Source organism: Pan troglodytes, chromosome 15 (assembly GCF_028858775.2).
Source record: "Pan troglodytes isolate AG18354 chromosome 15, NHGRI_mPanTro3-v2.0_pri, whole genome shotgun sequence".
In the NCBI taxonomy this organism is placed as follows: Eukaryota; Metazoa; Chordata; class Mammalia; order Primates; family Hominidae; genus Pan; species Pan troglodytes.
In genome coordinates, this window is record NC_072413.2 from 93,402,087 (window position 1) to 93,412,899 (window position 10,813).

Here is a 10,813-nt window from a genome sequence, read left to right on the forward strand (position 1 = left end):
GAGGCAGGAGAACGGAGTGAACCCGGGAGGTGGAGCTTGCAGTGAGCCGAGATGGCGCCATTGCATTCCAGCCTGGGCGACAGAGTAAGACTCCGTCTCAAAAATAAATAAATAAAATTTTTATTTGGAATCATTTAGAAAAGGTGCAAAAACAGCACAAAGTTCCCATAACCTTCACCCAGTGATACACTCTGGATGTTTGTCCTTCCAGATTTCATGGAATCCCCAGTGCTGGAGGTGGGGCCTGGTGGGAGGTATTGGATCACGGGGGAGATTGCTCATGAGTGGCTTAGCGCCATCATCCCCCTGGTGATAAGTGAATGCTTGCTCACAGAGATCGGGTTGTTTAACAGAGTGTGGTACTTTTCTCCCTCTCTCTCTTGATCCTACTCTGGCCATATGACATGCTGGCTCCCTGTCACCTTCTGCCATGATTGTAGGCTTCCTTAGAACCTCACCAGAGGTGGATGCCAGCACCATGTTTCCCGTTCAGCCTGCAGAACTGTGAACCAATTAAACCTCCTTTCTTTATAAATATCCAGCTCCAGGTATTTCTTTATAGCTACACAAAAATAGACAAACACACCCAGTCTCCTCCAATGGTAACATCTTAGATGTCCATGGGGAATTTGTCAACACCAAGAAATTAACACCAGTGCAATAGTGTTAATGAAACTGCTAACTTGATCTGCGTATCATTGGCCTCTCCACTAATGCCTGTTCACTGTTCCAGGATGCAATGCAGGATTCCACATTGCATTCAGCCTTGTGGTTTGTTGCTTTTTACTTTTTGTTATCCCATCACCTCATTCCAAAGGAAAAGGGCCTCAGTGATTTGCACAAGCCCAAAGAGAGGAAATACAGATAGCATGAGACAGGCCATGTCTCAGAACAATTTAGAGCAATTTCCCTCGCTGTCCATTGGTAGAGGAGCCCTCCTATTAGAAATCAGCAGCAGCAGGCCACAGTGAAAACCAAGCTGGAGCGGGGAGCAGGGACCAGGATGCACGCCAGTATGCAATTGCAATATGGAATTCCAGCCCGGAAGCCCTGAGCAAGTTGGGGTCTCTCCTTTTGCAGCATAATGAAGGGTAGCAGGACGGAGAGCCAGGGCTGCAGAGGCAGTGACAGAGGAGGCTGGCAGGGCCAAGTAGCTGAGTAACATTCTCACCAAGAGGATTCCACGAGAAGATGATGGATCTCTCCAATTAACCATGTCATGGTTGGGCTTGGAAGCCGTGGATGAAAACTGAGGTAAGATAATTATTTCCATGGGACGCCTGGTTGTGAAAAAAATCGCACGGTCATAAAAATGAATGAGTCGTCCAGCCAGAAACACTAGAGAACTCAGTAAAGATTTAGAAACCGTGTGTGTTTAATGTTACTCTCACAGTGGGTTGGGTTCCCACAAAAGGTGCTAAATTAAAACAAGGAAGGGTCAATCTAGTTTTCTCACTGAAACAGTGTTTTAACCCTGAAGTTCCTGACCCCAGGTTTGATGCTTCTACTGTGGAAATAAACATGTATACCACGTTTAGTTAACATAAATGACACGTGGCATACCTTTATGTTATACGGATTAAGGCTTCTTCAGATCAGCTACACAGGGCTATGCCGTGATCAATTCCATATAGACCTAAAAGGCAGAGCATCCCCGTGGACAGAGTTCTGTCTTTCTTCAAAAAACATGCTGCTTTATTTTTTGGACAACTACTTAGAAGATAAGGGTTCTTGTTATTCAGGGCCACAAGACTCACAAGTGTTTCTGTGAGGGTACTTAGCACTACTCTAAGACTTTAGACAATGGATCCAGATATGCTGGGTGAAATCACCTCCCTCAGCTGTAAACTCCTTGTAGCCAGCAGTGGTCTTGCCACGGCCTGATAGTGGAAAGTGATTCTTCCATTTGCAGGGTCCTCTATAGGAGTGCTGGCAACCTGGCTTCATCTGCCCTAAACAAGGCAGATGGAAAAACCAAGGACCGCTCCTCCTTCCTAAAAGAACAGACTTCCCCACCCTTTGCCCTTTCTCTGCAGAACTGCTTCACCAAGTCAAAAACTCAGAGACTCATTTGAATGACATTTAACTCTAGGGCAGGCACCACTGAACCACATCCAAATCTATTACTTTTGATGGCAAAAACCATAATAATTATTATTATTTTCGAAATGGAGTCTCACTCTGTCGCCCAGGCTGGAGTGCAGTGGCGTGATCTTGGCTCACTGCAACCTCCACCTCCCAGGTTCAAGCGATTCTCCTGCCTCAGCTTCTCAAGTAGCTGGGACGACAGGTGTGCACTGCCACACTTGACTATTTTTTTTGCATTTTTAGTAGAGGCAGGGTTTCACCACATTGGTCAGGCTAGTCTTGAACTCTTGACCTCAAATGATTTGCCCACCTCAACCTCCCAAAGTGCTGGGATTACAAGCATGAGCCACCGCTTCCAGCCTGTAACAACTTTTGCACCAACAGTTCAAAGTCTCATGCACGGCTCTGGACTCCACTTGGATTCATATGGAGACTAAAACTTTGTCTCTTCCTTTACCAGTCATGTAAGGAGTGAGGGGCTACAGATATAATGCTTCTCACTCAAGTCCCCCCACCCCCTATCCCGCCTCACCTCCCAAAGGGTGAGAAGGGTTTAAGATCACAGAGATGGAAAAAACTTAGGAAACGTATTACACACATTATTAAAATAATAGCAAATTTTTTAAAAGTTCTCACTTGGGAGAACAAATTATACTAGAGGCAAAACCATTTTATTTTAAATCCTTCTAATGACAGTGTTCTGAATTGAAGGGTACACTTCTGTTCCTTTGTAAGCAGAAGATTCTGACATACATTTTCCTTTTCTTGGCAAACCAAGGTCCTTGTTAGGAGCTTTTGTTAGCCTGTGGCAGCTCCTGGGTTTACTTGCCGGTTTCTTAGACCTGCCCTCAAAAGTCAGGATGGTGTCTCCGGCTTCTCCTGCATCTGGCAGAGTCCTCCCCTCCTCCTCTGCAGCTTCCAGTGCACTGTGAGTTACAAAATCAGATAGCCAAACCCAAGAATTCTTTGTGAAATAAACTGTCCTGGTGGGGCTTTGATCCCTGGGGTTGGGAGTGAAATGGTTGGAAAGGCGTCCTTTTACCTCTATCTGGGCTAGTGCCTGGATCTACTGGGGGTGCTGTTTCTCTACAAAATGCACCCAGAGTGCATTTTGGAATTTTCAGTATCCACTTGGCCTGCCCATGACCCCCACCCCTGAGACTGTGAACGAGGAGGTCTGGAGAGATGCTGAGAATGTGTTTGAAGGTGCTCCCAGATGAGGCTGATATCCACATGAGATTGAGTGTTGCTGTCGCCTTGAGTTCAACCTCTGCATGAAAGAGGTTGAACTGGAAGTCAGAATTTTACAATGTCAGCCTTAGCCACATGTCATCTTTCTTCTCATAACCTCTTGGACAAACTCCTCTACTTCAGAAAACGAATTTCCAAACCACACAGTATTTCATAGACCAAAATAGAGATTTTTATTTCCAAACACAAAGCAGATACATTTTTAAAAACATAAAACAACAGCAAAAACGTCAAACCATCTTTCAGAACACTGCTACTTCCAACGTGCACAAAAGGAAGGGGAGGGAAACGTCAATGCAACTTTAAAATATAGCACTAAGAAGAAACTCCGGGGTCCTGGTGTTCCTCCCTGGACGGCGGGGAAGGCTCCATTAGCTTTGGACTTGATATGAACCGAGATAACACACACATGTTCTGAGACAGTCGTTTGGCTCCAATACTGCTTGCCTTCCCAGAAAGCTTAATTTATTGCAAATGCATGTTTTACCATCACAAATAATATGACAAGAGTAGATATGGTCCCTCTGCATATTGTTTACATAATAGAACATTTAAAACAATGGAATGTGTTTGTCTTTCACATCAAAAATCATTTATGCAGCATCTACATGCACGTATACACACAAAAGTGTGAATGCATACACATACACACACACACACACACACACCCCATGCCATTGCTTGGTCCACGCTGCATGAAACACACCATTCCAGCTACATGAACAGGTCAGTATCAGGTTAGTGTAACCAGGTCTCCAGGTACAAAGGATGAAGTGGGTTTGCTCACATAGACTTAGCTTAGGGTAGAGTGAACTTGTTTATGAGAACCTCGTTTATGCAGAGGTTGGACTCAAGGCGATCGCAGCACTCAATCTGGCGTGATCATCAGCGTCATCTGGGAGCATCTTCAAAAACATTCTCAGCATCGCCCCAGACATCCTTGTTCACAGTCTCAGGGGTGGAGGTCATGAGCAGGCCAAACTCACTCTACCCCACCTGCTGCCTCCAGGATGGGTTCTGAGGAGACATGGGGCCCTCCCATGGGACGGATGACAAATGAAACTGAAAAATCCATCTGGGTGGGGGGCTTTGGAATGAGGGCTCTGGTCTTTCGGACTTGAAATGGAGGGAAAACGTAATCGTTCCTCCAAAGCTGGTATTGGAAACTTGCCATTTTCCCAACACACACACACGGAAAGAGAGAGAGAAAGGAGAAAATTTAGGACCCACAGAATTAAGCCCTCTTTCAAAGCAGGTTATCTGCTATCCTGAGAAAAAGAGGGCATCGTGTCTAAACCAGCCCAAGGAAATTCCCAGATGACGCAGATCTAAGGGGTCATCTGACCTTCCCTTCTTTATGGAGAATGCCAGGGAGAGGCATAAAACTCTGGACCTCGGGTAAAACGTCCTGAGCCCGATGCGGTCTCCCTGGGTTCTGAGAGACCACAGGCTGGTGTCTGTTGTGCTGAAGCCCAGAGTTGGAAGCCAGGGCTGCCCAGTTGTGCTTCTGCATGGAGATGTGTGTAGTACTCACACATGCTATGCTCACATACGCGTGCATCCCTCCCACCCTACCCACCCCTTCACATGCACACACAGCTTCCTCTGTCCGCTTCCTCCTCCCCAATAAAACTTCTGGAACATGCACAAGCGACTGCCTCCTTGTTTCTCCCATGAGAGGAATTGGAACTGCTCAGCAGGCAGAGACCGTGCAAAGCCAACTCTGTCCTCTGCCTGCCCCCGCAAGCGCTGGCCTGTCTGTGCTTTTCCAGTGGGAAGGTAGACAGACAGTGGGTACCTGCTCCCGTCCCCTGGGACCTCATCCTGGTGTTGCCAGCTCCCTTCAGCGGTGGGAGTCAACGGACTTCCCCGCAGGAGTGGGCACAGGAGGAAAGCAGCATGCTGCCCCTGCTTTGGAATGTTGCCCTCCAGCTAACTCACCAGCTGCCAGAGTGGCAGCAGCCCGCGGCCTGCAAAGGAAAGGAAAGCAACTGAGGCCCAGGGAACATTCCATAGAGTGGAGCATTGGGCTCGGAGCCAGTCATGCCTGGGTACAAGTCCCAAATTTACCACTCCCCCTCTAGCTGGCTGCTCTGAGGCAGGCTGCTGACCCTCTCCACACTCTGGTTTCTGATCATGACTCCATAGCACAGGCTTTTTGAAAGTGTCATGACCATATTGCAGGTGCTCGGGGTATGTTTTCTTCCCTCCCTTTCTCATCAGAACAGGAAGAGGGACTGTAGGACTTTGTCCCTCATCTCCACAGAGGTGCTGGGGATGGGCTGGCCTGGTGTTCCTGGTTGCTGAGCTCAGAAGCAAGCGTTTCAGAAAGGAAGCCCAGGATCCTCGGGGGAAACCAAGGTCCCTCCTTATGATTGCTGTCTCTCGGCTGGACAAGGTGGTTGGGTTGGGGATGATGTTACCATGACAACCGGAGAGCAGGTGCTGGGAGATGCTGAGTCCTGCTGTCTGTGCTTTAAGGCCCTGAACATCCTGCTGAACCATTTGCTTTTAGACCACGAGCCTGTGTTTTAATGTTCTTTTAGAAACAAATTCCTCCTTGTTCTTACTTTGAAAAACAGAAGTCGTTTCTCTCATACACAGAAGCTAAGGGAGAAACGACAGCTGGTTTTAAGTCCTCTTTGACTCTGGGCCTCTGCTGAAGCAGCCTGCAGGCAATGGCAATTGGGTGATGAGGGCCACCTGTGGGGTGCCCCCACCCACTTTCCTTTTCAAAGCCTCAATTGTCTGCTAGAAAACAAAGAGCTGGCCTGGAAAGGCTCAGAGATCCTCATTTTCCAAGATTTGCACCCAGGAGCTCCTCAAGCTCAAGAAGAAATGAAAGTAAATATGCACTGCCTGGGCTGAATCCAAACACAAAGAAAGTGTTCAAAAGCTTAGCCCTGGGTGCTCACCGCCAGGACAAAGACGGGAGGGGCTGTTCCTGCACAAAAACTCCGGCAAGCTGGGCAGATCTATTTGTCGGTTCCCAAGCCTTGCAGGAAGAATGTCTACAATGCCTTTGGGTAGAAGGACTCAGGGTCCCCTGAGAGGAGGTGGCAGGCCGTGGTGGCAGGTCACTCTCACACTGCAAGGATGATGCCTTCGAGTTCCACACAAGGAGCATACGGCCAAGGCATGGAGGGTCAGGACAAACTCTGGTTTTTTCCTCCAATTGTAGCAGAGACAGCGAAGTGCCACTCCAAGCCACCCTACCCTTCATTCTTACTAGAAGAGCCCCCATCTTTTTGGGGCGCATGTTCCCAGACTCCTTGCAGATGTGGGGGAAAACATGTGACACAGTCCTGGCCAATGAGATGAGAACGGAAGTGGCTGGAGGAGCTTCTGGGAAAGCTGCTAATGAGGAGGGCAGATTCGTCTAGTTCACTCCCCTTCTTCCTACCTGGAACCCACATGAAAAATTGGAGGTACAGCAAGCATCCTGGGCCATGAAGTGACTGTGATATAAAGGAAGGACAGTTGCAAAGCCTTGGCTCTGACATCTGTAACCTGAGGAGACGATGCCAGCAACTGCCTATATCTAGACTTCTCAGGAGGAGAGAAAAGTAAAGTCTCTGACTGGTTTAAGCCAAAGTTGGTCGGGGGAGGAGGGATTCTGTTACTCGTGGCTGAGTCTAGGGATTTCTCTTCCAGATGCAAGCCCACGCGCACAATCCTAGGATACCTAATGTTTCAGGGAGCACTGAATGCTCCAGGGCTGACTTCCCTCCTTACCAATAGGTGGGGGGAGGTGGTAAGGAACTGGACCAATGTCACACAGCCCATCAGCACCAGAGTTCCAACTCAACCCTGTCTAGTGCTGAGCAGTATCATGCTGTCATCCAGTGGGTGCAGAGACCGACCCCCACTCCTGGAACTAACTCCCTGAGCTCACTGGCCAAACAAGAACTGCTGAGGTCTCAGAGTCCTAACCTGTAAAATGGGTACAAAGTTGGAACAAGGCAGTCTATGGAAGCCCTCCATCTCTGACAGCCTGAAGAATCCAGGTATCCTCCTTCAACAGAGAACTTAGCATTTCCTAATCCATTTTGCCTCCCCTAAAAGTCCTACTTGGCGGTTCATCCCATTGTCGGCTTTCTGGGGCTAGTTTGTCTCACCCAATTACTAGATGAAGGAAAAATGATTTTTTGATTGGGAACATCCTAATTTTAACATAAATTCAAAAAAAAAAAAGAAAAAAGAAAAGGAGACCAGAATTGAGAGCTCTCTGAGAGGGCTCGTACAGGTGTAAGGATGTCAAACAGGTTTTGCTCACATAAGAAAATGATTGATTGGCAGCAGCTTGGAGTAGTTTTGAGGACTGTGAGGTCCATTGGGCTGGAGAGTGGGGAGTGGGAAAGGTTGGTGATCAACTCTTTTGATGTCTGTCTTGGAAGCAGCAAGGGCTGTAGTTGCCCACACCTCCCTCCAATGCTGACCTAGACTGGTGACAATGAGATTGGGGTGAGAATTAGCTGAGTCCCCATGAGAGAGGGAATTAGGGCAAGATCCCGCTGGGCTATGGACACAGAGGCTTCCTGGCAATCACTGCAGACACCGGTGAAAAACACTCTGATTACAGAATCCAAAGGAAGCCGCTGGCATCATAGGGTGACAGCCACAGGCACAGCCTCCCTGGGGGGCCCCTCAGCTCCTCTCCTCTGGGGAGAAATCCTAGGCAGGGGGCAGGAAAGGGCAAGAGATTATCCTTGAGCATGGACACGCCAACCCAGATGATCCCCAGTGGGGAAAAGTGGGCTTCTCAGTTTGGCATTTCCAACCACACATTTTTACCAGGAAGACAGACTAATAATTGGGCTAGTAATGGACATGACAATCAACATCCACAGCCTTAGCCTTAAGCCTCCCCTTGAAGCCTCCAGGAGCCTCCCAAGCTGTGTTGTTCTGTGACCAAGCACAGCCCAACACCCTTCTGACCTCCTGAGGCTGAGTCAGTCTATTTTCCCCTCCTCTGCCATGCCCAGGCCCTCTCCCTGTCCGGCCCAGCTGCCCTGGCCTCCTTGACCCACTTCCTCTGCCCGGTATGGTTCATAGTCACAATGGTGGCCTCCAAGAGGCAGCAAGACACTCTCATGCCCTGTTCCGAGCTCTCCCACTGTCTCCCCTGTGTGGCTCTTCCAGTTTCTGTGACAGTGGGCCTGCCCCCTCTGGAAAGGCAGATGGGCAAAGTCAAGGGCAATGACTGCAATCTCGTTGGTCATCTTCAATGGCACAAACCCTTTTCTTCGTCTGCAAGCTCCTTGAGGGCAGGGACTGGGCTTTGCTCACCCCGAATCTCCCAGCACAAAGCCTGGCACAGGCTGGAGAATGCTTGTTGCATTGGATTAAGATGCAAAGAGGCACAGGGCACTTCTGCCCACCAACCAGGAGAGAGAAAGCCGCAGACCCCGGACAGCATCCGAATGGCCAGTGGGAAGGCAGGGCCAGTGAGCACCTGGGTTTTATTTTTTTAGAGGCCACAGCTGGCAGGCTCCTGGCCTCCCCTGAACCCAGTTGCCACAACTTTCCACGATGTCCCTCTTCCCATTTCTCTTTCCTTCTCTCCCTCGGGGACTCCTGCACTAAGCAATCCTCAAGCTGCTCTCTTCTCCCAACCATCTCCTGGGTTCCCAAACTTTCAGACAGCATGTTTTTCCAGGAAGAATACTGTATGGGGAGCAAAACCAACATAGAGTTGGCAACTTTTTATTTTGTCCAATGAGGGCTCCCAAAACACAATAGAAACCATCAAAGAAGACAGAGCCACCTTTACCTATCCCTCATTTCCTAAAGGCCATTGAGCACCCTTGAAGTAGGAGGGACATAATCCCAGAATGAAGAGCCAGCGTTTGGGCAAAATAAATCCTATGGAAAGAAAAACTCAAGTTGTTCCCTCGTATTGTTTCACTTGCCTTTGGTCAGTGAAAGCTTTGCCACTAGCGCTTGTCCTCAGAGGAAAGTTGGGAACCATGAAGGTACAGCCTGCCATTCCCATTCTCTTTTTCTCTCTCTCTATCCCTCCCTCCCTCCCTCCCTTCCTCCTTTTCTCTCTCTTCTCTCTCTCTGTCTCTTTTGCTCTCACTCTCTCCTCTCACCCTCAAATTGTGGTAAAATAAACATAACATAAAATTTAGCATCTTAACCACTTTTAAGCACACAGTTCAGTAAATCAAGCCTGACATCACCTCTGGCCTTTGACTCCCTCTGGCCCACTTCCCTGTCCGCCCTCTCCAGCCAGACCACCATAAAGTGCAGTTCCTCAAAGCTTCTGCAAAGCCTCCCAGCTTCCCAGTCAGGCCTGGCTCCAGTCTAATGGAAGAGATAAGATCCCCTCTTTACTCCCTAACTGTGGGCAGCCCCAGCCTCCCATCCCCTGCAAGGCAGGGCAGGATGATGCCACCGGTCCCAGTTTGCCAGCTGTAAAATCCATTAGGGAACATCCAGCACAAACCGCCCGCCTTCAGGCCTTTTCCTGCCCTCTGCCTGTCATTCTCCTTGGCCCCCAGGGTGCAGAGGGTCCCCAGCTTCCTTCCCCTGAAGATGCCCGGAGACAAGCATCTTTGGACCCCCGGTCCCTGCAGGGAACTCCAGCCAGCTGCCTGAAGCAAACGGGGCCTGAGAGATGGAATTGGATCAGGTCATCCATGACCCATTTCCTCTGGAAGGGAGTCGGGTATCAGGAAACACATTTGCCTTTGGGTTTTTAATGTAATTCAACAAACCACAGCTGAAGCTCTTATCCTGTGCTGGGCATTGGGGGTGTGGAGTTTTGTCGTTCATGACCGAGGACCTCATCATGAGACATTAGAGGGGCTCATCCTCCAGGTGAGCAATGTGAAGATAATGATAGATGGCCCAAGGGAATGTGCTGCTGGTGGTGACTCATCTCAGAGCTGAGGGCAGTCCCTCAGGGAAACATTTGGATGCTCCGCTCTGGCCATGTCCCAGGCGAGCTGATGGGCAGAGAGTTCTGCCTGCTTGCCCAGGGAACTCCATTCCCAGAGGCTACAGAGACTGCAACCTGGTAGACCCAGCCTGAAGCCCCAATCCAGCCTGGGCTTTGGGGTCCTCATTGCCCCATGTTGTGGGTTTGGACCCACTTCAGCATGAGCAAGGGTCTTTATATCTTTAAGCCTCAGTGTTCCATCTCAAACATGGGGGTAAAACAGTATCAAACCCTGGGGGCAGGTGTCGGTGTGGGAATTACATAAAGCAAGGCTGCAAAGTACCGCCCAAGGGGCTCAAGCACCCACGAGCACCAAACGAGCACATTCTTTGTCTCCCTTGTCGGTGTTCCCTCTGTCCCACCACCACTGGGCACCTCCCAGGGTCTCCTCGCCTCGTCTGCTGTCAGTACCTGCCCATCCCTCCTGCTCCCAGCTTTTCTTTTTAAACACCCTCTGGGTGCTGCATGTGCCTTTCCACATGCAGAGAACAGGCTAAGAAAGAAAGGGGTGGGAGGGACAGGTAAGCA

The 10,813-nt window shown here is 49.4% G+C and overlaps 2 protein-coding genes across 2 annotated transcripts in view; both read right to left on the minus strand.

Annotated features, from left to right (window-relative positions):
* Window positions 1-3,488: 3,488 nt before the first annotated feature.
* The window catches only part of SYNE3 (spectrin repeat containing nuclear envelope family member 3), a 109,758-nt gene continuing 102,433 nt past the window's right edge, over window positions 3,489-10,813 (minus strand). The window contains exon 19 of the transcript XR_010151022.1: window positions 3,489-4,505. The gene's annotated coding sequence lies outside the window, so the exon portion shown is untranslated. The remainder of the gene's footprint in view (window positions 4,506-10,813) is intronic.
* On the minus strand, window positions 5,127-9,246 carry LOC741101 (putative uncharacterized protein encoded by LINC00341). The gene has a single exon (XM_016926691.4). It carries the CDS (start codon window positions 5,842-5,844, stop codon window positions 5,272-5,274), a length of 573 nt encoding a protein of 190 aa, XP_016782180.1. The 5' UTR covers window positions 5,845-9,246; the 3' UTR covers window positions 5,127-5,271.